The sequence below is a fragment of the Trichoplusia ni genome, chromosome 19 (genome assembly GCF_003590095.1).
Source record: "Trichoplusia ni isolate ovarian cell line Hi5 chromosome 19, tn1, whole genome shotgun sequence".
NCBI lineage: Eukaryota > Metazoa > Arthropoda > Insecta > Lepidoptera > Noctuidae > Trichoplusia > Trichoplusia ni.
The window spans coordinates 4,093,625-4,119,889 of record NC_039496.1 but is presented as its reverse complement, the minus strand read 5'-3'; the positions used below and the strand labels follow the sequence as shown (position 1 = coordinate 4,119,889).

Below are 26,265 nucleotides of genomic sequence, written 5' to 3'. Positions count from 1 at the left end.
TACCAACTTTTTTATTATGGAAATATTCCAAATGTTTGTGAGGAAGATCAGTTTTAATATTAAGAGGACAATCAAACATAACTTCTTTCAGGAAACCGTTTATCTGGGTGCAATTTTGCAAAATGACACTATGTAAAATCCACAGTTACCTAGCCCGACTCTCACTTCACCAGCTCCGTCCACAAAAATAATTTGACATCTTTTTTATATCGTCAGAAAAAATAGTGTGTGTGAATAAAAAATGAAATAAAAAGAAAATAACAACTGTCTGGCTATCACTGTTCCTGAGAAACAGCCAGGTGACAGACAGACAAACGGACACCGGGGCCTCAGTAATATGGTTCTGGTTTACCTCTTTGGTTACAGTTCAATAATAATTATATGATACCTCATAATCACTGTCATAATCCGTCTAGCAATTTCAGGTGTAGGCCGGCCCAAGAACAGACGTGCTCGAAAATCATAACCCACTCAATTAGTAAATGGAAAATTTCGAAAGCAAAACATTTTTAGCAGAAGTCCTAAGACTGAGTTATAACTTCTGTTATTTTTTCCTACTTGCACCCCCCCCCCCTCCCCCATTTTTAAACGGCTCGATTTGTCAAACATGTCTAAACGAACACTCGCACATAATTCACGTTTCAATTATGTAAAATAGTTGAATTCGTTCGGAAACTATGATGTCACAGACAGACAGGCAGGCAGATATGTCAAAGTTATAAACCCCTCCTTTTGGGATTAAATAAGAAAAAGTCATTAAAACTGCTGTGAAATATTTGACACCAGGATAGTATCGTAAACGATGAAATGTGTTTGAATCAAACATTAGATAAAAAAGCAAGCTTAAAATATAAAAAAAGTGTTTCATTTTTTATATTGCATTACATTTTTGCGATGATCGTTATTATTAAACTTTATAGTTTTTTACATCTTGAGAATCACGCAGACAAAGTCGCGGGCAACAGCTAGTTTTAAATAAAACCGTTCACTGTTTCTCGGTAAGCGTGAAAACTTTTGGTGATTTAAATAAAATATTGGCACAAGTTCAACTCATGCGCGATTCGTTTCTCGGAAATTTGATTTTGAAAAGAAATTTGTCTCGTGCCGAGTTCTGTGACATATTGAAATCAATAAAATAAGAAAGTTTTATATTGGAGATTGTAAGGAGAGGAAATATGATGGTTCTGGGTCTTGCTGGCAGGCTCTTGAAAGACTAATAATGAATGAATATAAATCACTTGATACTGAGAAAAAATACTGTCTTATTGTATTACGATAACTCAATAAAAAGGAGCTTGAATATAGAACATTTTGAATCCTCCTACGCACCTCTTTTTTAATAAATTAAATGCGTAGTTTAATACATAGTTAATACGTACATCTGTCCCGGACCTAAATCACAATCACAATAACAACTTATTTTTGTATGCATCGACATTCTATTACTTGATAAGACAAGACAATACAGGTTCACAGTTCATAAACAAAGCATGGATTGAGATGCCCATGGAGCCCCGATAAGCCCTGCATAATCTAGGTAAAGCTAATTACTAAGATATTTGCTGCTAATCGATCGGCTTATGGAGTTTTATCGACCCCTGGTAAAAGATAAGTTGAACCGTAATGATGATAATTCGCAATAAATACCGGTGGGGCATCTGAAAAGCGAAGTATCTAGTTTTGCATTGTGATCAACATGCAGAAGGCCTTATTGTGTTTGCTCTTTGCTTCGGGTAAGTTTTTGTAACAATTAAAATATAAGGAAAATACTTCTTGAAACACGCTTAGCTTTTGATACGATAAATATTTATCTAATATCGATGACAATACTTCTACACAAATAGTTTTAGTGTCATTTTTTCCTTTTATAGAAAGTCGCACAAGGAAAATTGCCGATTGTCTATATTTCACTCTTTCAAGCCCATCATCTCAGTCATGTTTAGGATGCTCAAACATTTGTTTAATAATTGCTTTCATTTCTTTTATAGCATACACCGCATTTGCGGTTCCAGTAACGTCAGACTACTCTGAGGACCGCGTCTACCCTCGCTTCATCGAATTCCCCGATGGCCAGGGTGTCATGCACACTGTTGACCTTGAAGCTGAACCCGATTATGAACTCCTTGCTGAAATCGAAAGAAATCCGAATAACAACCGGTATTTGTTGTTCACCAGGTAATTAAATTTTCTTTGTTATGTTAATAGTGCAATTTCAAATAAATGCGGTATTTTTACTAGAAAGAGTCTACTTCGAAGAGGACATCAAAATTGGACAGGAAGATATTATGAATATTGCCAAAGGCGATAACAAAAACTCCCGTTTTTTTATTCTTAGTCTGGAATTTTCGAAATATTAAGTGACGAGATCACGTTATTTTTTTTTTCTTTATGTCTAGAAAACTTCCTCTATCCCTCAAAAAGAGACTCATGGACGTTTGCATTCTCCCGATCCTCACGTATGGCGCACAGACATGGTCTTTGACTTGTCAGCAGAGGTCCGCACTCGAGGTTTGCCAAAGAGGAATGGAACGGAGTCTTCTTAACATTAAACTTACGGACAGAATAAGAAATACTAAGATCCGTGCCACAACCAAACTTTTAGACGTTACTCATAAAGCTGCTACGTTGAAGTGGAATTGGGCTGGTCACGTCTGTCGTATGCCAAACAACCAATGGGCAAAAATTACCACTGAATGGTCCGTGACACAAAACCGACGTCAGCGAGGCAGACCCAGACGGAGATGGCGGGATGACCTGGATTCGTTCTTACCGAACTGGTCACTCGCGGCTCATGACAGAGACAAGTGGAAGAAGAGTGGGGAGGCCTTTGCCCAGCAGTGGGACATTCCAGGCTAGTAATAATAATAATAATTATGTCTAGTAATAATGGAGTTTAAATTTGATTACAGACGTAACTCTGGATCCTCGCAGACTTTGACTATGAACAATGCTAATTCTATCAGAAATTCTAACTTCAACCCTAATGTTCCGACCGTGGTCGTCGTTCACGGCTGGCTCAGCAACCAGAACACTGACATCAACCCTGTTATAAGAGATGGTAAATAACTATTATTTTTATCAGACCCTTTACATATAAAATACGTGTACTTTGTAGTCTAGCCTTTAACCTACAGGTCAATATCAAAGATTAAGGAAAATTATTTCAATAATTTTTGTCCATTACTTATTACGACTTAGTATGTTTAACTTCTGATAACTAATAATAGCAGTGTATATCACAATCACGTCACCGTCTTTTATTTAAATTAAGTGTATTCCAAAGAGTTTTTACTTTTTCCAGCTTACCTGAGGAAGAGTGACGTCAACGTCATTGTTATGGATTGGAGACGACTTGCTCTATCCGATTATGCAACAGCAGTGCGTGGAGTACCCGCCGTTGGTCGAGGTCTTGGACAGTTCATGAACTTCCTCAACCAAGTCACTGGTCATCCCTTTACCAGCATGCATCTTGTTGGCTTCAGCTTAGGTGCCCATATTGTTGGCAATGCTGGTAGAGAAATGCGCGGTAGAGCCGCCCGTGTTACAGGTACTATCAATTCACCAAATTCCAACAAATTATATAAAAGTGGATAAACCTCTACTGCACATTTTTGGTATGTTCATCGACGTGTTTGTACCTGTACTGACCAGTATTTTATTCAACAGGTTTGGACCCCGCTGGCCCTCTATGGAACTACAACTCAAACCGTCTTAACCGCAACGATGGTGTTTACGTCGAGGCTATCCACACCGACGGCGGTTATACCGTCGGAGGTCTTGGTATTGGCTCTAACGTAGCCAACGCTGACTTCTACCCCAACGGTGGCATCTCCCAACCTGGCTGCCTCACCAACTTATGCAATCACAACAGAGCTTGGGAACTGTTCGCCGCTACTGTTACCTACAACCATTTGGTCGGCAGGCAGTGCTCCAGTTCATCGCAAATCACTTGGGACAACTGTCGCGGGTCACAACTTCGTATGGGCAACGATGATCTTAGGAAAACTGGGTAAGTGACAAAATAAACTAAGTATTATTTTTTTCTATTTCATTCTCGTTATTCCTATCATGTACTTCGCGTCTGTGTCAGGAAGGACCAGTATTTTGTGGCTGGCTGGTTAGGTGCCCTCTCAATAAATAACATTATTGTAATACTGTATTTTCTATTTCAGATCCGGAATGTACCGTCTTAATACCAACAGAAGATATCCTTTCTAAATGTTTTTTTAACAAAACTAAGTACCTGTATTAAATTATTGGCATATGTAAAATTTATTTGATTTCTTCTTCTTTAAATGAAAAGTGTCTTTTACAGTGGCATACACTTATTGATAAATAAGAATATAATATTTTTAAATACTCAGTGCTTTCGGCTGTAAAAGATTTACAATAAAAGATTAAACCTGATCTGAAATATGAAGCTTATTGGTAAATAACACGTGGTTTTATTCAAAAAAAATTTTTTTTTGTTTATGAGCCATAATTTGTTTGAATTGTATCTTATCGCAGTACATCATCAATAAATAATAGACTTGTAATTAATCTTATCAAAAATAGTTTACTAAAAATTATCAATGTTAGACAATCAACATTAAAAATAAATCATGATAACACCTTTTCCGTATGAATCAGCCAAACAATAGATACAATGGGAACTGAAATACAATAAAAGTGTACGAAATTTTCGTATACGATATTTATTCCAGAAGAAGTTTTTAAATATTTTTTAAGTACTAAAAATAATTGTTTTCTCCTTTACAAAATTAAAGTCATATCTAAAGACAAAGGCTAATTAAATACAATAAAATTAAAAAAACGGCAAAAATACTTAATGTTTTGCCCAAATCCCAATCACTAAAACCACCCTATATCATAAGCTGAAACTGTAGTTTTCTTCTATATATCATACCTGTAATACCTAACTGAAACAACCATGCCAGCCATGGTTTCTTTCCTGGCGAATAGTCTGAAACTGGTCGTGCAAGTGAACATCACAATTCACAAGTCGCAAATGGCCTATAATGGCGTAATAACTATTTCTCATTCCTAAAAAATAAATAACATTAGGGAAGTTTCTTTATTTTCATATTTAGTGTTATTATTTAAAAAGTTGTGAAAGATATACAATGCACCATTCTGAGGTGGCCATTATCTTCAATCGATTTTTATAAAACATACACTAGTCCACTGCCAAATTTACTAATACACCTTGCAAACACTTCAAAATCAGACACATAGATACTCGCCAACCTCATAAAACCCTGTTGTTTTTGGGTTAGGGATCAAAACTGGCATACGACAGTCCTAGACATAGAGAGATGGTAAGAAGCACAAAATGGATTTGCTTTGCGTTAGGGTAGAAAGTATAACAGCAGAGATCTGAAATAGACAACTGGATTTGCGACACGTTACATGTAACGTTCTAGGCTGAAACTTCTCAACGCTAAGGCTGGTATGTACCTCATAATGTATATCATGTCTGATTCCAAAACAAAATGAAATAAAATGAAATGTTTGTTCAAGAATAAGATGATAAAATGAATTAGTACAAATTATATCTGATGCCATTTTATCTTCCAAACGTTGATAAATTTTCAATAAATAAAGTAGTGTCAGTCTAAATAATGTTAATTGCTACTTGAATTTCTAGTTATCATGATTAAGGCGCTTCTGTTTATTGTTTTTGTTACGGGTGAGGTATTTTGTTTATTTATTCATCTTTCCCTTAAGTTTTATCGGCTAATGACATCGGATGGTACTATTTTTTGTTTTTTTTGATTTTTTCCAGTGTATACCGTAGCTTCGGTACCGGTGACTTCTGAATTTTCTATGGAACGAGAGTATCCCCGGTTCATAGAATTCCCTGATGGCGATGGCGTCATGCATACTGTCGATCTTGAAGACGAAGTAGATTATAAACTAGTGGATGATATCACAAAGAATCCCGATAATAACAAATATTTGCTATATACCAGGTAACTTTTACGTATACAGTATTTTAACGATATGCTTAATTGCAATATGAAATCAATCCACATTTTACAAAAATTTACCCAACACACACTTCTCTTTGAAACCGCACACAGCGGTGCACAGTTTGCTTGGTGTGGTGACTTTAACTACTCGGCTATCCGTGCAATTTTATAGGATAATCTTTTAATCTTTTATTGTACATCTAGCCTTGGAAAATTCATTAAAATTTTCTTATGTGTGGTAGGTAGGACCCACACAGTGGCTAGTCGTGTAGTCTCTTTGTTTCGTTTGTAAATTTCATTCGTAATACGTCCATTTCTCCATGAAATTCAATCCTTTAAAAATGTCTGGTCAATTAAAAGGTATCGATAATTCTAGATTAATTTGAAGGGCAATAAGATAATTATAATGACCAGTAATCTTTACACGTCATTAAAATTATCTTATTGTGTTATGAATCTGATTTAAAGGTTGATAACATTAAAGACCTAAATAACGCAAGCATGAATCAAAACAAACCAGCACAAAACACAAACAACATAAACAATATTCAAGTTGCCTCATGTCACCATTTATAAAAATAACTTTAAATTCAAATATTATTCCGTACAAGGGTCCGAAATATATAAACTTCAATAAATATTAACAAAGGATTGCTGTAAAAATTCAACTGAAACTCTTACTTTTTTTCTCTTGCTTGAAAACACCGTCCGCCATGTTTCTACGTCACCAATATTCTAAACAACATAATGTCAAACGTTAGTTTCAGGTTATTCGTGGTCTTTCATTTAAACGCCTTGATAATTATTTATTTCACGTAAAAATACACAGAAATACACTGCAGTTCCACTGGACAGAGTTACGGGATCTCTTTTAACCAGGTGTTTCGCATATTCCCATCAGTGGGAACTTTAATCCACAACTTTTCTGGGTTCTGTATTGATGTATTCCTACATTCCCGCACGATACAATAGTGGTAATTACTATATTTATCATGTAATCCTTTCGAAGATATGGTTTTGAATTCCGATATAAAGGTTATGACAGTCACGCGTAGTGTTTACAAGAATAGTCACGACACGGCACAAAAAAACATTAGATACGTATTAGAGGTATGAGAATTTGATGTTGACCGATTCTCAGACGATCAGTTTCAATTACTTACACTGTGACACGAGAATTTTGTGTATGAAATAGACCAATCTAAAACCATATTATTTCGATATTTCAGGCGCAACCCTGGCTTCCCGCAGTATTTGGTGATGGGTATCAGCGAATCCATTAAGTATTCGCTTTTCAACCCTAAAGTGCCCACCGTTGTCATCGTTCACGGCTGGCTCAGCAATCAGAACTCGGATTTGAATCCAGTTATTAGAGACGGTGAATACATTTTCGCTTATTTTGAAATAGGCACAACAAAACACATTGAGTTTGCAATGTAATCTTCTATTTCTATTGGTACAATACCACACGAAATATTCATGCATTTTTAAATTATAGTAAAGATAATCCAAAAATAATAAAGATAATTAATGAAGAAGCTATGGTCACCTTGCATGGTCATCCAAACTAAAATAAATTAAAATCCAAGAAAATGTGTCTACAGAAAAGACGATTTTCGACAAAGATACATAAATTCAAACATGATTTGGTGAGTTTAAAATTTAGTATTATTGTTTTATTTACAGCATATCTCGAACACAGGGATGTGAACGTCATTATTCTTGATTGGAGGAGGCTTGCTCTATCCAACTATGTGACTGCTGTGTTGGGTGTACCAGCCGTTGGCCGAGGATTAGGACAATTCCTTATGTTCATCAAGCAGATTACTCGTCAGGACTACTCCAAGATGCATCTCGTTGGATTCAGTTTAGGTGCTCACATCGTGGGTAATGCTGGTAAAGAATTGAATGGGACAATTGCTCGAATCACAGGTAAATTGTTCTTTATGTTGATTAAAGCGGTGATGGTTTTTATAAACCGGTGAAGGGAGGGCGATATGGGGAGTTGTGAATGTGAAAGAATACTTGACTTACTACTGCTTGATTTTGATTTGATTTGAAATAGTATCATTCCATACTTCGAATATTAACTAGCCTTTTTTTCGAGGGATCTAACAAAAATGATAAGATAAGTTAAGGCCTGTAGACAAGTGTTGTCTCCGAACGTCCGAAAGTAAAAGGCATGTCACTTGTAGAAAACAAATGGCATGTACAAAAAGTAACATGACTCTAGCATATGCATCCCATGGGCTGAAAACCAAATAAAATAAGACTAAAAAACAGAATAATCTCAGAGCATTTAGTAATCTTTAATACCTCTACCTATTTCATTTCCAGGTTTGGATCCCGCTGGACCTCTATGGAATCTCAATTCTAACAGTCTTGGTCCCAACGACGCTGTTTACGTCGAAGCCATCCACACTGACGGTGGCTACACCGTTGGAGGTCTCGGCATCGGATCTGACGTCGCTAAAGCAGACTTTTACGTCAACGGAGGAACCTCTCAACCTGGTTGTCTCACCAACGTCTGCAACCACAACAGAGCATGGAAATACTTTGCTGCCAGCATAACGTACGACCATTTAGTAGGAAAGGAGTGTGCTAGCTCTTGGCAGATTACTTGGAATTCGTGCAAAGGTCCGCAACTTCATATGGGTAATGGTGATTTGAAGAAATACGTTAGTGGGTGAGTTTCAAAATTTTATCTCATATTTTAAACCAGTCCAGCAACATAAAAAAAATAACCAATGAAATAGAGAAGTCACCTATTCTTTAATGACCTAGAAAAGGTTTAACGACATTAAATACTTGCAATATATTTGATTAATTGATTTGTTTCTTTCAGGAACCGCAGATTCCGGGCTAACACAAAACGACGGTATCCATACTAATTTAATGAAACTAGTATTAAAAATGTGTAATTATTAAGCACTAAGATTTTTTTATTTAACCTAGAATATTTTTTTTACGTTTTCCTAAATGAAAGTAGTTATTGCCGGTTACTTTGATAGTGCATTATTTTTTTAATTATTTATTTATAAGCTTAATAATTGCAACTGATACTTTTGACTGAAAGCAATATTATAATATGTGCTTGTGAAAAATTCAGTATTTGTAAATTCAGCCCTTGCGTTTTTTTTAACAAACACTTACAACTAATTAATATGTTTGCATGTTAAGTATCTAAAGCAAAGCTACCAGATGATTTTTTTGGTATCTTGTTAAAAAAAAGTAAATTTAGTTAAAAGGTTAGAATGTATCCAAGCTAGACATAATATCAAACACATCACATCACACAACTACACGGCAGTTATTAACAAATACATTTATTGAAATAATATTCTAATCTAAAACGTTCACTTTTTATTAAACTGCTAAGAACCAATACTAAAAAGAATTGTCCTAACGAGAACAAACTATTCAAATATATATTTTCAATGGCTCTATACTCTGTCCGTCAGAGATTAATAATTTCACTTCGGTTTTCACTTTCAATCGAATCAGCAATGTATTGCTTACAAAACGTATATCTTGAAATAGTCTGAGTATATATATTTCTGCTGCTGCCATCTAGCGAACAACACCTTAAGCGTTTACATTAAGATTCGATTACATATCGATTATGTTTTAAGAATTATGTTATTGCTTGATTAGTTCGTGACAACTAATCTAGATGGCTCTATAATCAATATACACATTACTGATGTAGTCAAAATAATATTTTATCGGCTTACGTGCATTGATTTTTAATACATATAGATTATTTGGGAATATCATAAAATCCGCTCAGATTTATTGCCATACTTTTGATAAACAGGCAAATTAATTATGATATGAGCTAATCAGAGCCAATTTTACAGCTCGCATTGTTCGAAATATTTGATAAACACTTGACGTTGTACCTTAACTGTTTTGTCAATTTGGGGTTAAAAGGCAAACGCTCACTTATCCGAGCCGATCGCGACGCACGAATCGAAGTCAAGGAGGTCTCTCGTATATTCGCACCATTATTACATGGGCCTGGTTTTTGACGAGGTTTAAAATTAGATGCGCTAATTTGTAACTCAATGAAGAAATAGTACTCGTACCCGGGGTTCGTTCGGGTACGCGTACGCAATTGATAGAATGCAAGCGGTTATTCGATTTTTTATAAGATTTTTGGGATCATTCCAGGTTGACGGGGACCTGAGTGAGGACTCGTTTGGCCCTTTTTTTTTAACTTATCTTGATTATTTATTTTTTTAAATTTTCATTTTTAGGTACATCTTTTACTTCAATAGGCCACATGCTCCACTAAATTTCATAAAGATGGGTGAATCGTAGTTCAAGATATTTCAAGTAACAGATTTGTATAATTTTAAAAAATAATAAAGAATTTTTTAAAAAATTGACAATACTGGAAAATAAATTTGTGAAAAATTTATCACCTCAAGTTCCTTCAAGGTAATAGGTACACTAGTGATTTTAGTTTTAAGTTATTATTTTCTGTTGAAAGTCAATAAGTTTAGAATCTTAATAATTTACGAAAGAAGTCACAAAACGTGTTTGGCTTCTAAATAAACACATAATATATGTACCTATCACTATAATAAGGATAATCCATTTACCGCTTTTACTCCCTCATTAATTGGATTCCATACCGTTACAATTCCGTTCGTTGTGTGCATATTAAAGTAGAGTCATTTAGGAATTTTTTTCATGCATTTGTTACGATCATAAAATAATGTGAACCAACCGATTAGATTTTCTTTCTTAGACTTGAGCGGTTTTTTCAGATTTTCTGTATTAAAAATTTCAAGGGACTGTTCTCTTAGCTCTAAGAAAATGGGATACCCATAGCAGACTGTTTTCTTAGACTTAAGAAAACAGTGCTATGGGTATCCCCTGTCTGGTTACAACCTCGAATACTATGCAGATACTAGTATAGATACACTAATCATACGCATTATGACGTAAGCACTTGTCATACGCAACGTGTACGACGTATACGGTATTGTGTTTCCATTGTTTAGTTTGACACAAAACCTCTTTACTCAATTGTTTTGCTGAGTGTTTGATTTCAGAAGGGTTCTTCTGTTCTTTGTCTAAAAAAAAAACTTGCGCTTTATGGATCCCTTCATCCCTGTCTTACGAGCAGTTACACAAACATTCAGGCCACATGTACAAGGATACCCAGACACGGATTTTTTTTTCAGAAAACTTATTGTCACTAATTGACCTGTTTCCAATGGACCGGTATTAGCTAAGGATAGGAGATATAAACATAAAAATAATTATGAATTCATTCACGAAATTACATAAAGCTAGCAACAATTAATCGTAATACCTAATACTTGATGTCATGACGAAGGGTCTACGCAGAATATCGACTAGGTAGAACTCGTATCTACCTGTTCACTAGTTTTTATGTGATATACATCTATACGTGCTGTTACATTTACCTACCTAATTATTTCAAAGTAATTGTAATTCATAAATCTTTATCGAACATGCTAATCGTAATTCATACTCGTGAATTAAAATATAGTTTCTTATCAATATATTGCCACGTTTTGGAGTATGGTTTCTTAATGAGCTGTTTTTGTTCTGATTTTTATACAATGATATCACAAGAAGGGTTATGTTTTACGAGCCTATTCAGGCTAGATTCCTTTAGTGTTGAAGGCATCAGCTTTTTCATGCGGCCTTGAACGTAGTCTTACCTCAAATTAGAATACTCAATGAAAAGAACACCTAATATACCCGAATACCAAGACAAGTGACTCGCGTTTGACTTTAAATTTCAATACATTTGAGCATTTTTCAAGCGATTTCAACCACCGCATCGCATTTTTGACCGACCAGGACTCCTTCACTAAATAATTTAGCACTAAACACTCAGGACAAGCATTTGTGCATGAAAAAAACGCTTATTCTATGCAGAGGTCAAATAAATTACACGTCAAGTACAGTAGTGTGTGGTGAGTTTTACCACTGCAAAGTCTGAACAGATTTTGACATGTAAGGTAGTGTTGAACTCGTCAGAAATTGGTGATTTCGTAAGATGCTGAATGTTTTTGAATGGGAGAAGGTTTGCTTTTTCCTAACCATAGCAATAACAAACGATCAAATAAAAAACAGTGCAAGGAATATTTTACTAACGACACTTATAGTTTCATGGATATGTTTTAATAATTTATTCATTTGTAAAGTGGAATGCTTTACAATTTAATAGGAGAGTGGCAAGAACATATTGAGGCCTACCTGTGGGTTTTATGGCTGACGATGACTTTCGATACATTTAAACCGTGTATGATAAATGTTTTTTTCCAAAAATAAAGAAAGATTTTCAGTATTATTGATATATGTAAGTATTTAATTCAACAGTCAGGGACGCAGACTTTTATAAACAAATTGAGACAGATACTACTAATATTATAAACGCGAAATTTTAAAGGGTGCAAAACATATTTCATGATAAAAACCACGGGACGAATTTGGACAAAATTTGGTACATACATAGTTAAAACCTGGATTTCGATTTTATTTTCTAAAGCTTTTGATTTGTAGCTGGCGGAGACGATGGCATGGGCTAGTGTAACATTAGGCTATTTTACGATATCATCTTTTGAATCTTTTGCTTGTATAACAAATGCAAGGATAAACGAATAACATACTCGAAGCGCGTGTTCAGTTCCTGAATTATTAGATTCTATTAGCTATTCATGTCAAAAGTATGCTACCGTACCGATTAAACTGACAGCAAAAACAATCACTGACGCAGCTATGTGTGTATAATCCTATTTAATACGATAGTTATCTAATGATTGTTGATATCAAATACAATAAATACTTTCGTCTGACTAAAAATCCTCACACGTCATCGTAGTCACAATGAAAAAGGTTATTCTTTGTTTTCTAATTGCCACGGGTAAGAAATATTATTACTATTGTCAAATTCGGGGAATAGATTCTTGCAAACAATGAAAAAAATGTTTTAGCTTATTTGTTATAGCTTTTTCGGGGTGTCACATGCAGTTTATTAAAACAGTTGAAATTTATCAAATAGTTTTTAGTCTCGTATAAAACTTGTAACAAACTGTGTGTGTTTGTCTTGAATATGTATGTATTCACTCCAATTTACGCTTTATTTCATTAAATAATTCAATTTTGTCTGAAGATGATCTTTCAAGTCTAGAATTATGAATATCAGGTATTCCTTTTCTTTTAGCTTACACCGCATCAGCGGTGCCGTTAAATTCGGGACTCTCCGAAAACCGCGAACACTCGCGTGTTATTGAGTTTACCGATGACGAAGGAGTCGTGCGCTCAGTAGACATTGATGAAGAACCTGACCAAGATCTTTTGGATGAAATTGAACACGACTCCGAAAACTTGTACCAACTCTTTACCAGGTAATTAACGCTCAAAGTGCATCAAGCCTTTCTCCTAAAATAGGATGAATTAATGAATCCCTCAAATTCGAATTACATTTCATTGAAATATTTAGTAACTATTTTTAAAAAAAAAAGCAAACATTTTCTAATTAAATTAAATTATTTTTACAAAATTGGATCAAAAAATCTCCTCCCATGATTGAATATTGCAGTTTTTATTAACAGTTTAATAACGTCATTTCAGAAAAAACCCGATCACACCTCAAACGTTGGTGATATATGATGTAGATTCAATCCAGAATTCTAACTTCAATCCTGACTTGAAGACGGTGGTAGTCGCCCACGGATGGCTCGGAAGCCAGAACAATGAGATGAACGCCTTGATCAGAGATGGTAAGACCACAATCATATTTTCCCTGGTAGCTTTACCCAACTGTCTAGATTTAATGGTGGTGCAATCAACGTATGACGGAACACATTTGAGTTCTTATCTATAACTCACGCATGGAACACCTTTACCGATAAATCCAATCCGCTGTGTCATAGCGGTGCGTACAATATGCCACGCCACTAGTCATTATCATTTTTTATTTAATGATTCCATATCTAATTTCTAGCAATCGTCAATGAATCTGTAGGGTTCCCCATGTCCTAATAATAATTTAATGCTTTTCATGCTTTTTAATTTTTCAGCATACCTTGCTAAAGAGGATGTTAACCTAATCGTCGTTGACTGGAGACGACTTGCGGTAGCCAACTACGTCACCGCTGCTCGTGGTATCCCCGCAGTCGGTCGTGCTCTTGGAGAGTTCTTGCAGTTTTTGAACAACAGACACGGTTTGGACTACAACGAAGTCCATCTTGTTGGCTTCAGTTTAGGCGCTCATCTCGTCGGTAACGCCGGCAGATTACTTAATGGACAAATCGCACGTATCACAGGTAGGAAACAAAAAACTTTCAAAACTTTATGTTTTTATAGTCAAGTCAAAGGCTAGTCAACGACCTTTGAGAATTCAGATATGAATATAATTTTGACTTTTCGGTCGTGTGCTAATTCAATTTTTTGATCAGGTCTTGACCCTGCTGGTCCTCTATGGAACATCAACTCTAACCGTCTGAACCCCAACGACGCCATCTACGTCGAAGCTGTCCACACTGACGGTGATACCTTCGAAGGTCTTGGTATCGGCTCTGACGTTGGTAACGCTAACTTCTACGTCAACGGCGGTACCTCTCAGCCCGGATGCCTCACCTTGATCTGCAACCACAACCGTGCCTACAGACTGTTTGCCGCCTCTGTTACCTACGATCACTTGACTGGACGTCGATGCTCTAACAACATTCAGCTCTCTTTGAACTTGTGCCGTGGTGACAGGCTCAACATGGGCAACACTGACATTAGGAAGTCCGTTACTGGGTAAGTTACAGTCATGAAATAAGATGAACTAATAAATTAAAACGCAAATTAATGATATGGCTCAATATTTACGAACCGTCATTTTACCTTTTCACGCATCCGTTAAGGAATGTTTTTTTTTCTTTGCAGAGTTCGTAAGTTCCGCGTCAACACCCGCAGGAGCTACCCTTACTAATAAATGATGATGTAAATATAAGATATTACTAATAATAATAGTAATTATTACTACAGTGTACTTATTTGACCCTAGACCTATGGAATTACATCATATAGCGACCTATTTTAATCAAAATTTGGCCGGCTAATATGAAGCATGCTTTGAAACGGTGCCCTGTGTCTCTGTTTGTGGCTATGTATCTTGCTATTTTATTGGTGATTTTACATTTTGCTATTTGCTATTAATATATCGTAATTGGTTGTTCCGATAATATTTGTTTCTTTTTTGTATAACATCGATCCGTGTAATTTTAATTAGACACCCGCACTAAATACCATGTTATGACATCCTTATTTAGTAGGGATTTACGAAAATACAGTCAATTCACCTCATTATTGCGCTTGTCGTCATGTGTGGGTAGTAAAGTTTGCAAATACACAGTGTATTAACACAGCCTTGGTAAGCATTGCGCTGCGCACAAATGAGTTGAACTATCTGTACCATATTCGCCTTGAATGTTTGTTTCTGCGGAGATCGAACATAATAGGCACGAGTCACGAGCCACTGGCAAAGTGAATGTTGATAGTACTAGCGAACAGCTACAACGGCCGATTGCAATAGCATTTTATTTAGTTTTTTTTTTTGATAAACATAATACGATAGCATACATTTTACGTAAATTTTAATATTACTGTAATTCTCTCAATAACATATTTTAAACCAATAACAAAATGAACTACGTTATATAATCATTTAAGGGGCTAGCACTAAATAGATTAACAAGTTATTAAAAAAATATGTTTAATTGAGTAGCCATGACATTGATTGCTATTTAGCTAGCTGCAGGCGATTATATTTTAAGCTAGTTTTTTCATTACTAGGCGAAGACAATTTAATGTAGCAATTTCGAATGGACATGTCAAAAAAAAATGGCAAAGGTAACAAATAGCATTCACCAACAAATCTCGTCAGATCTTAAGAGATCGCTTACGTCCCGTCGATAAATATCTCTACCTCTACTCTATCTCTACTCGAGGTTTGCCAAAGAGGAATGGAACGAAGTCTTCTTAATATAAAACGAAAACAAAACCAAAATTTTGGACGTTACCCTAAAAGCACTTGCTACGTTAAAGTGGAATTTTCCTGGGCACGTTTTTCGTATGAAAACGCAATGGACAAAAGTAGGTCAGCGAGGCAGACCCAGACCGAGATGATGGGATGACCTGGATTGGTTTTTACTGAATTGGCCACTCGCGGCTTACGACACAGACACAAGTGGAAAGGTAGCGAGGAGGTATTTTTCCAGCAGTGTAACATTCCAGGCTACTAATAATAATAGCTGTTCCCTTTACACTGTAATGGACTGTATTTGAAGCAAAGGGCATAATTTATTGGACATATAAATCAGATAAGCCTTCGCAAAGATATCTAATGCACAGATTTCACTATTTTATGATTTATACATAAGCAAATTAGCATAGAAAAAAGTTTAGGAGTTCAGATAGGCAGTCGCTCCTTGTAGAACACTGGTACTAAAAAGAATCTGGTTAGACTGGAAGCCGATCCTCATATAGTTGGGAAAAGGCAAGGCCGATGATGATGAGCATAGTACAAATCTTATACATAGTAATTCTATTTCGAGAAGTGACAAGATTTCAGCCTGTCTGTTCAATATATTGGATCCGTTGGAGCTCTGAGGAATGTAAATTGTCTACAGGCTCAAGTTCTAACGTATAGCTAGGCTATGCAAATCTAAACAATGATAGCATGATAAAATAACATATTCTTGATCATCAAATAATTGACTGTGACCACATGGTGACAACGTTGTCTTGAAGTTAGCTAATTAGTCATTTTCATGATTAAAGACTCCGGTGGGGTACGAAACTAGTCGGCTCTACAGTCCACAAAATACTCATTTGTTACAACCGTTTGGCTATGGTTCCATAGCTAAACGGTTAAACCGGAACCCTATTTAATTGCTTAGGCACCGCTGTCAGTTTGTCTGAATAAAATGTATTTAGAAGTAGCTGTTACCCGTGGGCCAAGCCGAACAATAATCATATCAACAGTTGCTCGGGTGTATATTTGAATCTGCAACTTTTTACATTGAACTCTGTCTATAGATCCTCAAGGAACAAACAAGCAGATAATAATACTTTTATTCTTAAACTTTACTATTTTAATAAATGTAGTAGTTATAAGAAATTATAGAATATTTGAGTTAACACAGCGCTATGCACAGCGTTCAAATGACGTCATGCAGTTTCGCTTGGCTGAACAAAACTGTTATAACAAAGTGCCAACTTTGATAACTTTGTAAGTACTTATGATGTCTTCGTTTTGTTTTTACTAGTTCGTTTAATTTTCAAAATAAAGTGTGTTGGGTTTGAAACAAAATTGTCTTAATGTTATCATTACATTTAAAATCATAATGTTTCACCTTGAAAGGAGAGGAGAAAAATAATCATCGTCAAAAATCAAAGAAAAAACAGTTTTGTAAAATAATTGATTTTAATTTAAAAAAAAAAAGTTTTGAATGAGAATTAGTCTTTGTTGTTGTACATATTTTAAAACAGTATTAAAAATGGCACTTTTCACAGTAAGTTTGTTGAATAAGAGTTTTATTTACGTATTCGATTGCAGGTTTCGACTGCAGATTGCAGGACTGGTAGCCGACCCAACATATTAGGAAAAAGGCAAGGCCGATGATGATGATTGCAGGTTTTCTCCAATTAGTAAGGATATAAGATGCGAGTGTTGGCGCGGAATTTCTTGACTCTGAAAATAATAAAATAAAATATTTACCAACAATATGAAATTACGAAAAAGACAAATCCACGATTTCAAAAAACAATGCAAAAAATCTTAAGTGAGGATTTTTTTTAGCGACCTCTTTAAAGACTTAAAAGCAATCATATTTTTAAATACTAAAGAGGAATAGCAAAAGATATTTACCCTTCTACGGATTTAGTCAGATCAGTGTTGCCCATAGCAAGCTCATCACCACGGCAGCGGTTCAAAGTAACTTGGAGAGAGTTAGCGCACTCGTTTCCAGACAAGTGGTTATAGGTAATGGTTGCGGCAAAGAGTCTCCAGGCACGGTTGTGGTTGCAGATCTGAGTCAAGCATCCGAGCTGGGAGTTGCCACCGTTGACGTAGAAGTTAGCGTTACCGACGTCAGAGCCGATACCAAGACCTTCGAGGGTATCACCGTCGGTGTGGATAGCTTCAACGTAGATGGCATCATCAGGGCTGATGCGGTTGGAGTTGAAGTTGAAAAGGGGACCAGAGGGGTCCAGACCTAAAAAACAGAAAAGTATTAAGTATACCATCAATAAATTCTAACATTCCAGAATATAAATGAGGTTCCTTAAGGTTGCATAACAATGAAAAAAATATTTTGATCTATTTTTACCTGTGATACGGGCAACTTTTCCATTAAGTTCCCTGCCGGCGTTACCAACGAGATGAGCACCAAGTCCAAAACCAACAAGGTGTATCTTCTTCAGGCTCTGTTTAGTAACCTTGGTTAAGAAAACGATGAATTTTCCAAGACCACGACCGACTTCGGGTGCAGCACGAGCAGCTGTCACATAGTTTGACAAAGCCTGTTTGCTCCAGTCCAAAACAATAACATTGCCGTCTTCCTGAGCCAGGTAAGCTGTAATTGTATAAAGAGTAAATAAAGTACAGTTATTCTCGAGTCTAACATAAGTTGATAATTGTTTAATGGTGTGTTCTTTTACCGTCTCTGATCACGAGGTTCATCTCAGTATTTTCGGATCCGAGCCAGCTGTGTGCAATCACAAGGGTTTTATGGTTGGATTTGAAGTAAGACTTCTTGATAGAATCTTTGTCATCGACTTTCAGGATCTGGGCATCGGTGGGGTTACGCCTGGAAATTGAATATTAATTAACTTTTTATTCTACGGTAATTTTGAAGAAATAAACTTGATTACGAAATCTAGCTATATCCTAAAAGGTATGGGAGTATTCTTTCTTTCGATTACGTTTGTGCTTTGTGGGACTTCAAATTACCTGGTGTAGAGCAAGTAAGTGTTGCTGGCAGCGGCATCCTCAAGGACTTCTTCGTCGAGTTCACCGTCAAGGTTCAAAACACCGTTGACTTCCTCGAAGAGGTCCTGGGGAGCCAGATCCTCGGAGTTAACCGAGTTTACTGGCACCGCAGATACGGCGTACACTAAAAATTTAGAATCGGGAATTAACTTTTTATGTGCTAATGGGTATAATTCTTATTATTCTTATTTCTGATTATAAATAAAGTAATAAGTCAATAAAAGAAAATAAATAGAAAAAAGTAAAAACAAAATGTCATCACACAATCGTTGTTTAATATAATGTATACGTCGAAATAATCCTTAAGTGATATTATCTACCCAGTTCTTATCCTTCTCAAAAGGTTTTTAAACTAGATTGTAAGGAAACTTACCCGTAGCGATAAGAAAACCAAGGAGAGCCTTATTCATCGTGTCGAAGATTGATGCACTGCATTTGATTTTGGCGCACACAACTATTTATTATAAACTTTATCAAAACGAATTTGGTAATTATCTTTGAAAGAAGATTATTTCGGACCGTTGCGGGCGTATCATGCGGTTATACGTTGATTAGAATTTGTAATTACTATCATAGTAGGTATTAATGCGCACATTAGGTACTTCCTGATGCTAATTAGTTTTCGTAGCACTAAAACCTAGCAGTCTATAATGTATGAGAAAATTAACTTAATCAGTTAAAGATGTGTTCAAGGTGTACTGGACAGAAATTTTTTGACTTATTTTAATTAAAATTAAAATTCAATACTATTCGGAGAAATCTTTGTATCTCACGTTGAGACTTTGCCTTGGCTGAGTTATGATTCTTCAAAAAAATCATTCCATGTATAAGTTTTCATGCACATCTGTACAATCGAAGAGGTAACCAGCTGAAACCGATTGAACCGGAAAGTGAACCCAACATATTCGGGGAAAGCTAATCAAAATGTTAAAACACTTCGTATATTTCCGTCTACTTTTAGCGTAGAAAATAAAACAGATTAAGCAATTAAACTAAAGTTATTTCATGCTTGCAAATAATTTACTGTAGGTACAGGTAGTTTGAATATTACGTGACGCCGTGGAACTGACAAGTTATGAACTTTATTAACTGAGAGAATTTTCAAACTCAAAGTGCAGCTTGGTAGTCAAGAGTCACTTATTTGTAGAACTTTGTAATAATAAAATTACGTGTTAATATAATATTCTATATCTGGTTAAGTATTATTAGAAGCATATTACTTTAAATTTTTTATGAGACTAGCCCGCCATACATGCCCGTCATTGCAGATCCTGGCTTACAGGAGTTGCAATGACGGGCATGTAAACCAACGAAAACCACCGAAACACTTAAGTTCGGTGTGTCCCAGTTGGAACAATTTACTGCCTTAGAACCCGCAACGAAATTAATCAGAAATAGTAAAAAGCCCTCCATAGCAAGCGGGAGACAAAGGAAGAAATAGCTAGTTGTAGCAAAGAAAAGAGATTGACAACTGAGTTAGGCTCAGTTATCAGGCACCATGGATATAAATTACAATTTAATGGGTCCTTTAATTTAGGAGCTGTTATTTTGATTCCAATAATAGGTATGGCAAAAACGTCTGAAAGCACGGAAACTAGCTCTGGTTGCAACAAGGTCCTCATAGTAAACAACACTGGATGTCGGTTGCAAACTATCTAATAAGATGTGCGTCCTGCTATAGACCACAGTCCCACAGAATACGTGCAGTTTGCTCATATTCACTGTTTGCTGTTGAACACTGACATAATGGTGAAACGACAAGATTTAAATGAAAACAATTTGTAAGGAACTGTTCTACACAATGATCAATCTCTATCCAAGTCCTCTCCAGCCGCTCATGAACGGACGGAAAAAACTGGTAGAGGTGACGGCCCCTAATAGACGTTTCCCATCTAACCTGCCATTCGGAGACGTCCATTAGCGGTTTAAATAATCTGACGATCTTACTACGATCACGATTCAGCACGAAGTCGTTTTTCAAACATTCTCTAGTGCAATAATACACAGCCGTCGTTGTATTTCGAGATCAACCGTTAAAACGCCTGCTAGGACGGGCAGGGCTTCAGTGCTTACAGTCCGATAGGCCTTACACAAGAATATCAACGCCAACCGTTAGCTTTGAAGCAGTTTACGGCTTGCAGCGCCTATTGTGACCTTATCGGCCCATACCGGCTAAGCATATTACTTTAAAAAAGGGTCTGAGCATCCTCAAATTTACCTTCATTGTAAAAAACAAAGTGTGCCCCAAGGCAATGCCATGGGTCCCTTATGTTGCCCAAATTTTTTACATGCTGGGTTTAAAATTTCATTAAATAATATATTTAACATCAATAAGAAACACACCCATTGTTATTATTATCAACAAAAAATATATAATCAAGGAACTGATTAAATTACAATCAGTGCAATCTATTTTGTCCAAAAGTATTTATATACGCTGCTTTGATTACATTTAGTGCATGAATATTTTAGAAACAAAGAAATACTACAAATTTGGCAATCTACAATGAATCCGTAGATTGCTAAATTTAAGACCTATATTAAACATTTAAGCGAAAGTTCCCCATACGTATCTATTAGATATAAAACACCTAACACCAAAAAACAAAGTTAAAACATTTATACGGGGTGAAATCTCTGTTTTACGAGGCACAATACAATTGACACAATTGTGTTTCCCTCCTAAATAATTTAGCGAGTTGCTGCAGGTTGACACCAAAACTACATAAATGAATCAAACGTTGAATAATGGATCTGAGAATCTGACACCGCGTCTGGAAGTAGTATTGCAGCCGCGGAAGCGTGACAGAGAATTATGATACGTTGAACGGGACTGTCTTAGATAACTGCAACACTCTTACTTAAAGACTTTCTGATAGGCATTGTTTTCCATTTTTTGTTTTAATTAATATTGTACACCGTCTAGTATGGTATAATCACAGAGATATGTATTCTAGAACTAAGATCCTTTTGTATTACTTTATGTACCTGTGATAACAATAAACGATTTCTTAAAGAATCCATCTGAATGCTGCATAGATAGCCGACTGGTTGAGGTCGCCTCGCCAAACCCACCGCGACTCGCAGGTTCGGTCAAGCGTTTTTGTAATCTCCATGTTCTTGTCCTGAGTCTGGTTGTACGTTGTGCATATGACTTGTATGTTTGTGAAACCCCCTGCGATACAAAGATTATAAGTAAGGGAGGCGATTTTTAATGAAAAAATAAAATACGCCTAATTGCGTAATACAAGTGCATAATTTCATATCGGACATTGGCAAAAGGTGATATCTACTGATAACAATCAATATAAAAATGTCGAATCGTTTACATTAGCTTAATTATATCTGAAACGTTCTTACAGATGCTTATCTATGAATTAACGGAACATGTGTAATTATAAACCAGTAAATAAAATGTACCAAAAAAGTATTTGTAACGTTAACAATTATTTTTATCATACGGTTGATACACAACCTGGTTTCAGAGTTTCAACATAGAGCTCTGTCGTTGCTTATCTATACGAATATTATAAAGCTGAAGAGTTTGTTTATTTGTTTGAACGCGCTAATCTCAGGAACTACTGGTTCGAATTGAAAAAATATTTTTGTGTTGAATAGAGCCATTTATCAAGGCTATAGGCTATATAACGTCACTCTACGACTAATAGAAGCGAAGATACAATGGGAAATGTGGCAAAACGGGGAAAAATATTCATCTTCGAGGGCTTCCGTTCAAAATTTCCTAATCACGCGGACGAAGTCGGGGGCAACAGCTAGTATTTACATACCCTTGGATAAATCTCAAGTGAAGTTTTCTCATGACGTTTGCCTTCATTATTGGTGCATTGCTAATTTAATAAGTACCTTCTCACAAATACAGACAGTAAACAAGGATATTTTAAATTTAGAAGTTTACAGGAGAGTTTGTGATGCTTTCACATAAGTAAATAACTTTTGTTAAATTTCGTCTGAGCTCAGAAATCCGTTTCTTTTGGAACCATTTACGAACTTTCCTGTTGATTATCCCTAAATAAACAATCTAGCTTTAGTTCTATCACGTCCATCACAATGTGAAGAACTCACTAACATAAGAAATGAAAAAAGTTTTGCTTTAATCAACGACTCTTGTGACCACTAGTTTGGAGATGGAAGTTTTTGTGAAGATAACTTAAAATTATGTTTCCACCGTCTGTCACGTTCAGTTAGGACCAGTGCATTTTAAGAAATTTCGTAAGTAAAATGTTAAAATTGAGGACTCTTAAGAAGGTATTCGAACAAGTAGGATTAGAAATTGTCCAAAAATTCTCTTTGCTTTTCCAAAAGCAGGCATTATATCTTTGCTTGTAATGTATGAAATCAAAACCTTAAATGTTGTATTAGGAGCATCGCTCATCGTATTTAGTACGATTTCTCGTTGTCACATAAATATCGAGATCCAAATAAACAAATAAAATATATTTCACGGATGAGCCCAAGATAAAATCAATAACATTTACGAACTTCGTAAGCAGGGTCTAGTGGAACGTGCCGGCACCCTTCAACCTTACCCTTACACTGGTAGCTCCCGTCTGGCCTCGAATACGAATCGTCACATAATGAGACCGTGAAAAACACTCGCTCCTCACAACTCCTCAGTCCGCAAGCCATCAGCTACAAAACGAATCGAACACGCCAACACATACATACAATTACAACCCTTAACTTCACAACCTTAAGGCCCATTTTCGATCATCGGACAGTTAAGTACTCTATAGTAACACTTCCGAGAATCGCTGTTTGATATTCTGATAACATTTGTGAAATAATAGGAGATGCTCCTGTTCATGTGCGGAGACATCCATTTAACGTTTGGCAAAATTTGATGAAAATACTTTAACGACCTTTTGAGTACCGAATGTTTTCGTGACTTATAATTTTGTACCCTTTATTTAGACAAGTCTCCAATAACGCTAAAACTTTCATAACGCTGACTTGAAACGTGAGACATGAGAACATTTTTACGAATACGTTTCTATTATTTGAGTTTGAATTATTGCAGTTACGCTGAGAGAATACACTGTAGAAATGAATGTTCATAAAAATGGTGGACGAATAAAAAGGAAAGTAAGAATGAGAGAGACAGGACTTGTTTTGTATTATTTAAGACTACACTCGTTATAAATATTTTATCGGGCACATAAATACATTACCATATAAAGTTCCAATCATGTCTAAAATTGCGCACACAAGGTTCTAACTGTTCAGCCTTATTGTTCTATACGATTTGAATGCAAAATAGTGTTATGAAATTACTTCGAAAAACCGTCTCACAAATAGACTCCCCAACTTAGGCGAATATGATTTTTCCAAGGATACCGTATTCTATAGTCGGTGTGCAGTAAATATTCATGAATACCGGCGTGCAGTTTGGGAAGTATATTATATGCGGTCGCGTAAGAACGCGGTTGCATGCAAAGTGTGCTCCAGAGAGGCCTGCCATCGATTCTTTATCATTATCGATGCTACAGTCTTGTACAAATTTAAAACTTCTGTGAGAATAAGACAATATGCAAGGAATGAGGAGGATGTCTGTAGTTGTTTTTCAGGGGTTATTGTTCTTTGTTTCGATATACGATAGACTGAAAATTACCTCACTTCTTCGTTTATTAAAAAAAATCGAGACAATGTAAATTAAGCATGAATCTATTATATGTCGCACAGTTTTACGCGTTAGGTTACTAGTTATACCTCTATCACTATCCCCACTCTATACTTACCTAGATTCTAGATTGTGTTGTATTCGCTGATCAGTAAAAAGAGATCTTGACTGAATGTTTGGAGTATTGTGTGATGATTGCACGATTGAGCTATGTTTTTATGTTTTATTTAAGGATGTAATTTAAGTGTGTACAAAGTTATGTATACTTTCAAACCGCTGCTTCCTTATGCCACAAAACACTCTCAATTACTTTTAGTATATTAATTCAAAAGTCATTTCATATTCATACAAAAATATAGGTCAGTTTACCCCAACAACAACAAAACAAATAACAAAAATATCGATATTCATCGAGAATTCCATCGCATTTTCTTTCGTCCTAATAATCAGACCGTCTTAATACTCCGTCCATAATGTGCTGGAGTCAATAAGGAAACGATCAACACTCAATTACAGAGCCCAATGAGGGTCTAATATTCAGCAATGACGGTTGGTTTGACAACCTAGCTGATATTTGTTTGGCCTTTATTACGAAAGGGAACGGGAACCAATATAATTTATTTGATGGAAGTGTGGTTTGGAAACTGAGGAAACCCGCTTTGTTGTACTGTGTGTGCTTTTTAGTGGAAACGTGGGAGTATTGCTATGATGAAAACAGTTCAAATTAGTTGTAAAAAAAATTGAGCTTGATCTAAGGCTTCTTCAGCCCTTCGCTAGCCACACCTGGATTTATGCCCAGTATCAGTTGATTTTTGCAATACTTAAAGAGCAAAATTTTAACTGTCGCAAGTTGATTTGTTCAATAATCTCGGAATATTTTATCTAAACTACCTAAGCATGTTTCTTATTCACCAAATAAAAAAAAACTGCACAAAGAAAACTCGTATTGCATAACTTTTATAGCACACATAAAAATTCAAGATCATAACTTTCGAGCAAAGTTAAAGAAAACCCTTGTTTTTTAAGAGAGCCAACAACTTTCATAGAACGTGACTCTTTCAGAGCCAACTGTTCCCTTGGGCACAGGGTACATACACGTGACGCAACCCCTTCCCATTTTTCATTAATAATAAAACAAAAAACACCAACCTTTAAATCTTATTGTAAAAAAAGAAAATAATATAGAAACTTTTTTAAAATTTCGATCACGTATTCCTGTATATTTTTAGACGTTTTTTTCAATTTCATTATCATCGTCAGCCTTAAATAACCCACCACTGGGTATGGTCCTCCCTTTCTTTGTGACATTTTCCTATCTTGACTTTTTTTAATTCAATTTGCCACGTTAAAATAAAAAATGCCTAGATTAGTTATATGATTAAATTAAGTACTCTTATTAAATGTTCTTTTTATTTTTAAATCTAAATAATGAGAAGCTGCATGGGTTGCATGTCACTACGTATTCTTTTACACTTTTGTATCTCTTTTTCACCAAGGCACAGCCCTAACAGTACATAGTTAGCCCACTGTTTTTGCAAACTTATTTAACACCATCATTTTGCACTACACTTAAGGTAAGTTCCTTCCTCAGTCACCGTATATTCAAGTAACTTGAGGGTAAA

General features: G+C 35.7%; 4 protein-coding genes across 4 annotated transcripts in view; 2 read left to right on the top strand and 2 right to left on the bottom strand.

Annotated features, from left to right (window-relative positions):
* Positions 1–1,562, bottom strand: part of LOC113503498 (lachesin-like) — a 123,056-nt gene extending 121,494 nt beyond the window's left edge. Inside the window, exon 1 of the mRNA XM_026885507.1 lies at positions 1,380–1,562. The gene's annotated coding sequence lies outside the window, so the exon portion shown is untranslated. The remainder of the gene's footprint in view (positions 1–1,379) is intronic.
* A 76-nt stretch (positions 1,563–1,638) lies between these two features.
* Positions 1,639–8,910, top strand: LOC113503544. The gene is made up of 13 exons (XM_026885573.1): positions 1,639–1,733; positions 1,989–2,175; positions 2,910–3,058; positions 3,302–3,547; positions 3,667–4,009; positions 4,173–4,215; positions 5,280–5,321; positions 5,638–5,692; positions 5,789–5,975; positions 7,205–7,353; positions 7,662–7,907; positions 8,313–8,661; positions 8,821–8,910. The coding sequence occupies exons 1-13, from the start codon at positions 1,697–1,699 to the stop codon at positions 8,864–8,866; spliced, it is 2,079 nt and encodes a 692-aa protein (XP_026741374.1). The 5' UTR covers positions 1,639–1,696; the 3' UTR covers positions 8,867–8,910.
* A 3,900-nt stretch (positions 8,911–12,810) lies between these two features.
* On the top strand, positions 12,811–14,994 carry LOC113503325 (pancreatic lipase-related protein 2-like). Its single transcript, XM_026885182.1, has 6 exons — positions 12,811–12,885; positions 13,186–13,369; positions 13,596–13,744; positions 14,045–14,290; positions 14,423–14,768; positions 14,898–14,994. The coding sequence occupies exons 1-6, from the start codon at positions 12,849–12,851 to the stop codon at positions 14,941–14,943; spliced, it is 1,008 nt and encodes a 335-aa protein (XP_026740983.1). The 5' UTR covers positions 12,811–12,848; the 3' UTR covers positions 14,944–14,994.
* A 2,423-nt stretch (positions 14,995–17,417) lies between these two features.
* Positions 17,418–19,521, bottom strand: LOC113503326 (pancreatic triacylglycerol lipase-like). Its single transcript, XM_026885184.1, has 6 exons — positions 19,379–19,521; positions 18,967–19,129; positions 18,675–18,823; positions 18,344–18,589; positions 17,884–18,229; positions 17,418–17,706 (listed from the first exon to the last, which is right to left on the bottom strand). Exons 1-6 carry the CDS (start codon positions 19,413–19,415, stop codon positions 17,661–17,663), a joined length of 987 nt encoding a protein of 328 aa, XP_026740985.1. The 5' UTR covers positions 19,416–19,521; the 3' UTR covers positions 17,418–17,660.
* Between the last annotated feature and the right edge of the window lie 6,744 nt (positions 19,522–26,265).

Excerpts from the sequence above, each read along its gene's own strand:
- LOC113503326 (XM_026885184.1), bottom strand. The coding sequence starts at position 19,415 with ATGAATAAGGCTCTCCTTGGTTTTCTTATCGCTACGG. Across the intron at positions 18,230-18,343 it reads AAAAGTTGCCCGTATCACAG|GTCTGGACCCCTCTGGTCCC; the intron begins GTAAAAATAGAT and ends TCTGTTTTTTAG. Across the intron at positions 17,707-17,883 it reads CTGACTAAATCCGTAGAAGG|AGTCAAGAAATTCCGCGCCA; the intron begins GTAAATATCTTT and ends TATTATTTTCAG.
- LOC113503544 (XM_026885573.1), top strand. The coding sequence starts at position 1,697 with ATGCAGAAGGCCTTATTGTGTTTGCTCTTTGCTTCGG. Across the intron at positions 2,176-2,909 it reads CGGTATTTGTTGTTCACCAG|ACGTAACTCTGGATCCTCGC; the intron begins GTAATTAAATTT and ends ATTTGATTACAG. Across the intron at positions 5,693-5,788 it reads GTTTATTGTTTTTGTTACGG|TGTATACCGTAGCTTCGGTA; the intron begins GTGAGGTATTTT and ends GATTTTTTCCAG.
- LOC113503325 (XM_026885182.1), top strand. The coding sequence starts at position 12,849 with ATGAAAAAGGTTATTCTTTGTTTTCTAATTGCCACGG. Across the intron at positions 13,745-14,044 it reads GAACGCCTTGATCAGAGATG|CATACCTTGCTAAAGAGGAT; the intron begins GTAAGACCACAA and ends TTAATTTTTCAG. Across the intron at positions 14,291-14,422 it reads ACAAATCGCACGTATCACAG|GTCTTGACCCTGCTGGTCCT; the intron begins GTAGGAAACAAA and ends TTTTTTGATCAG.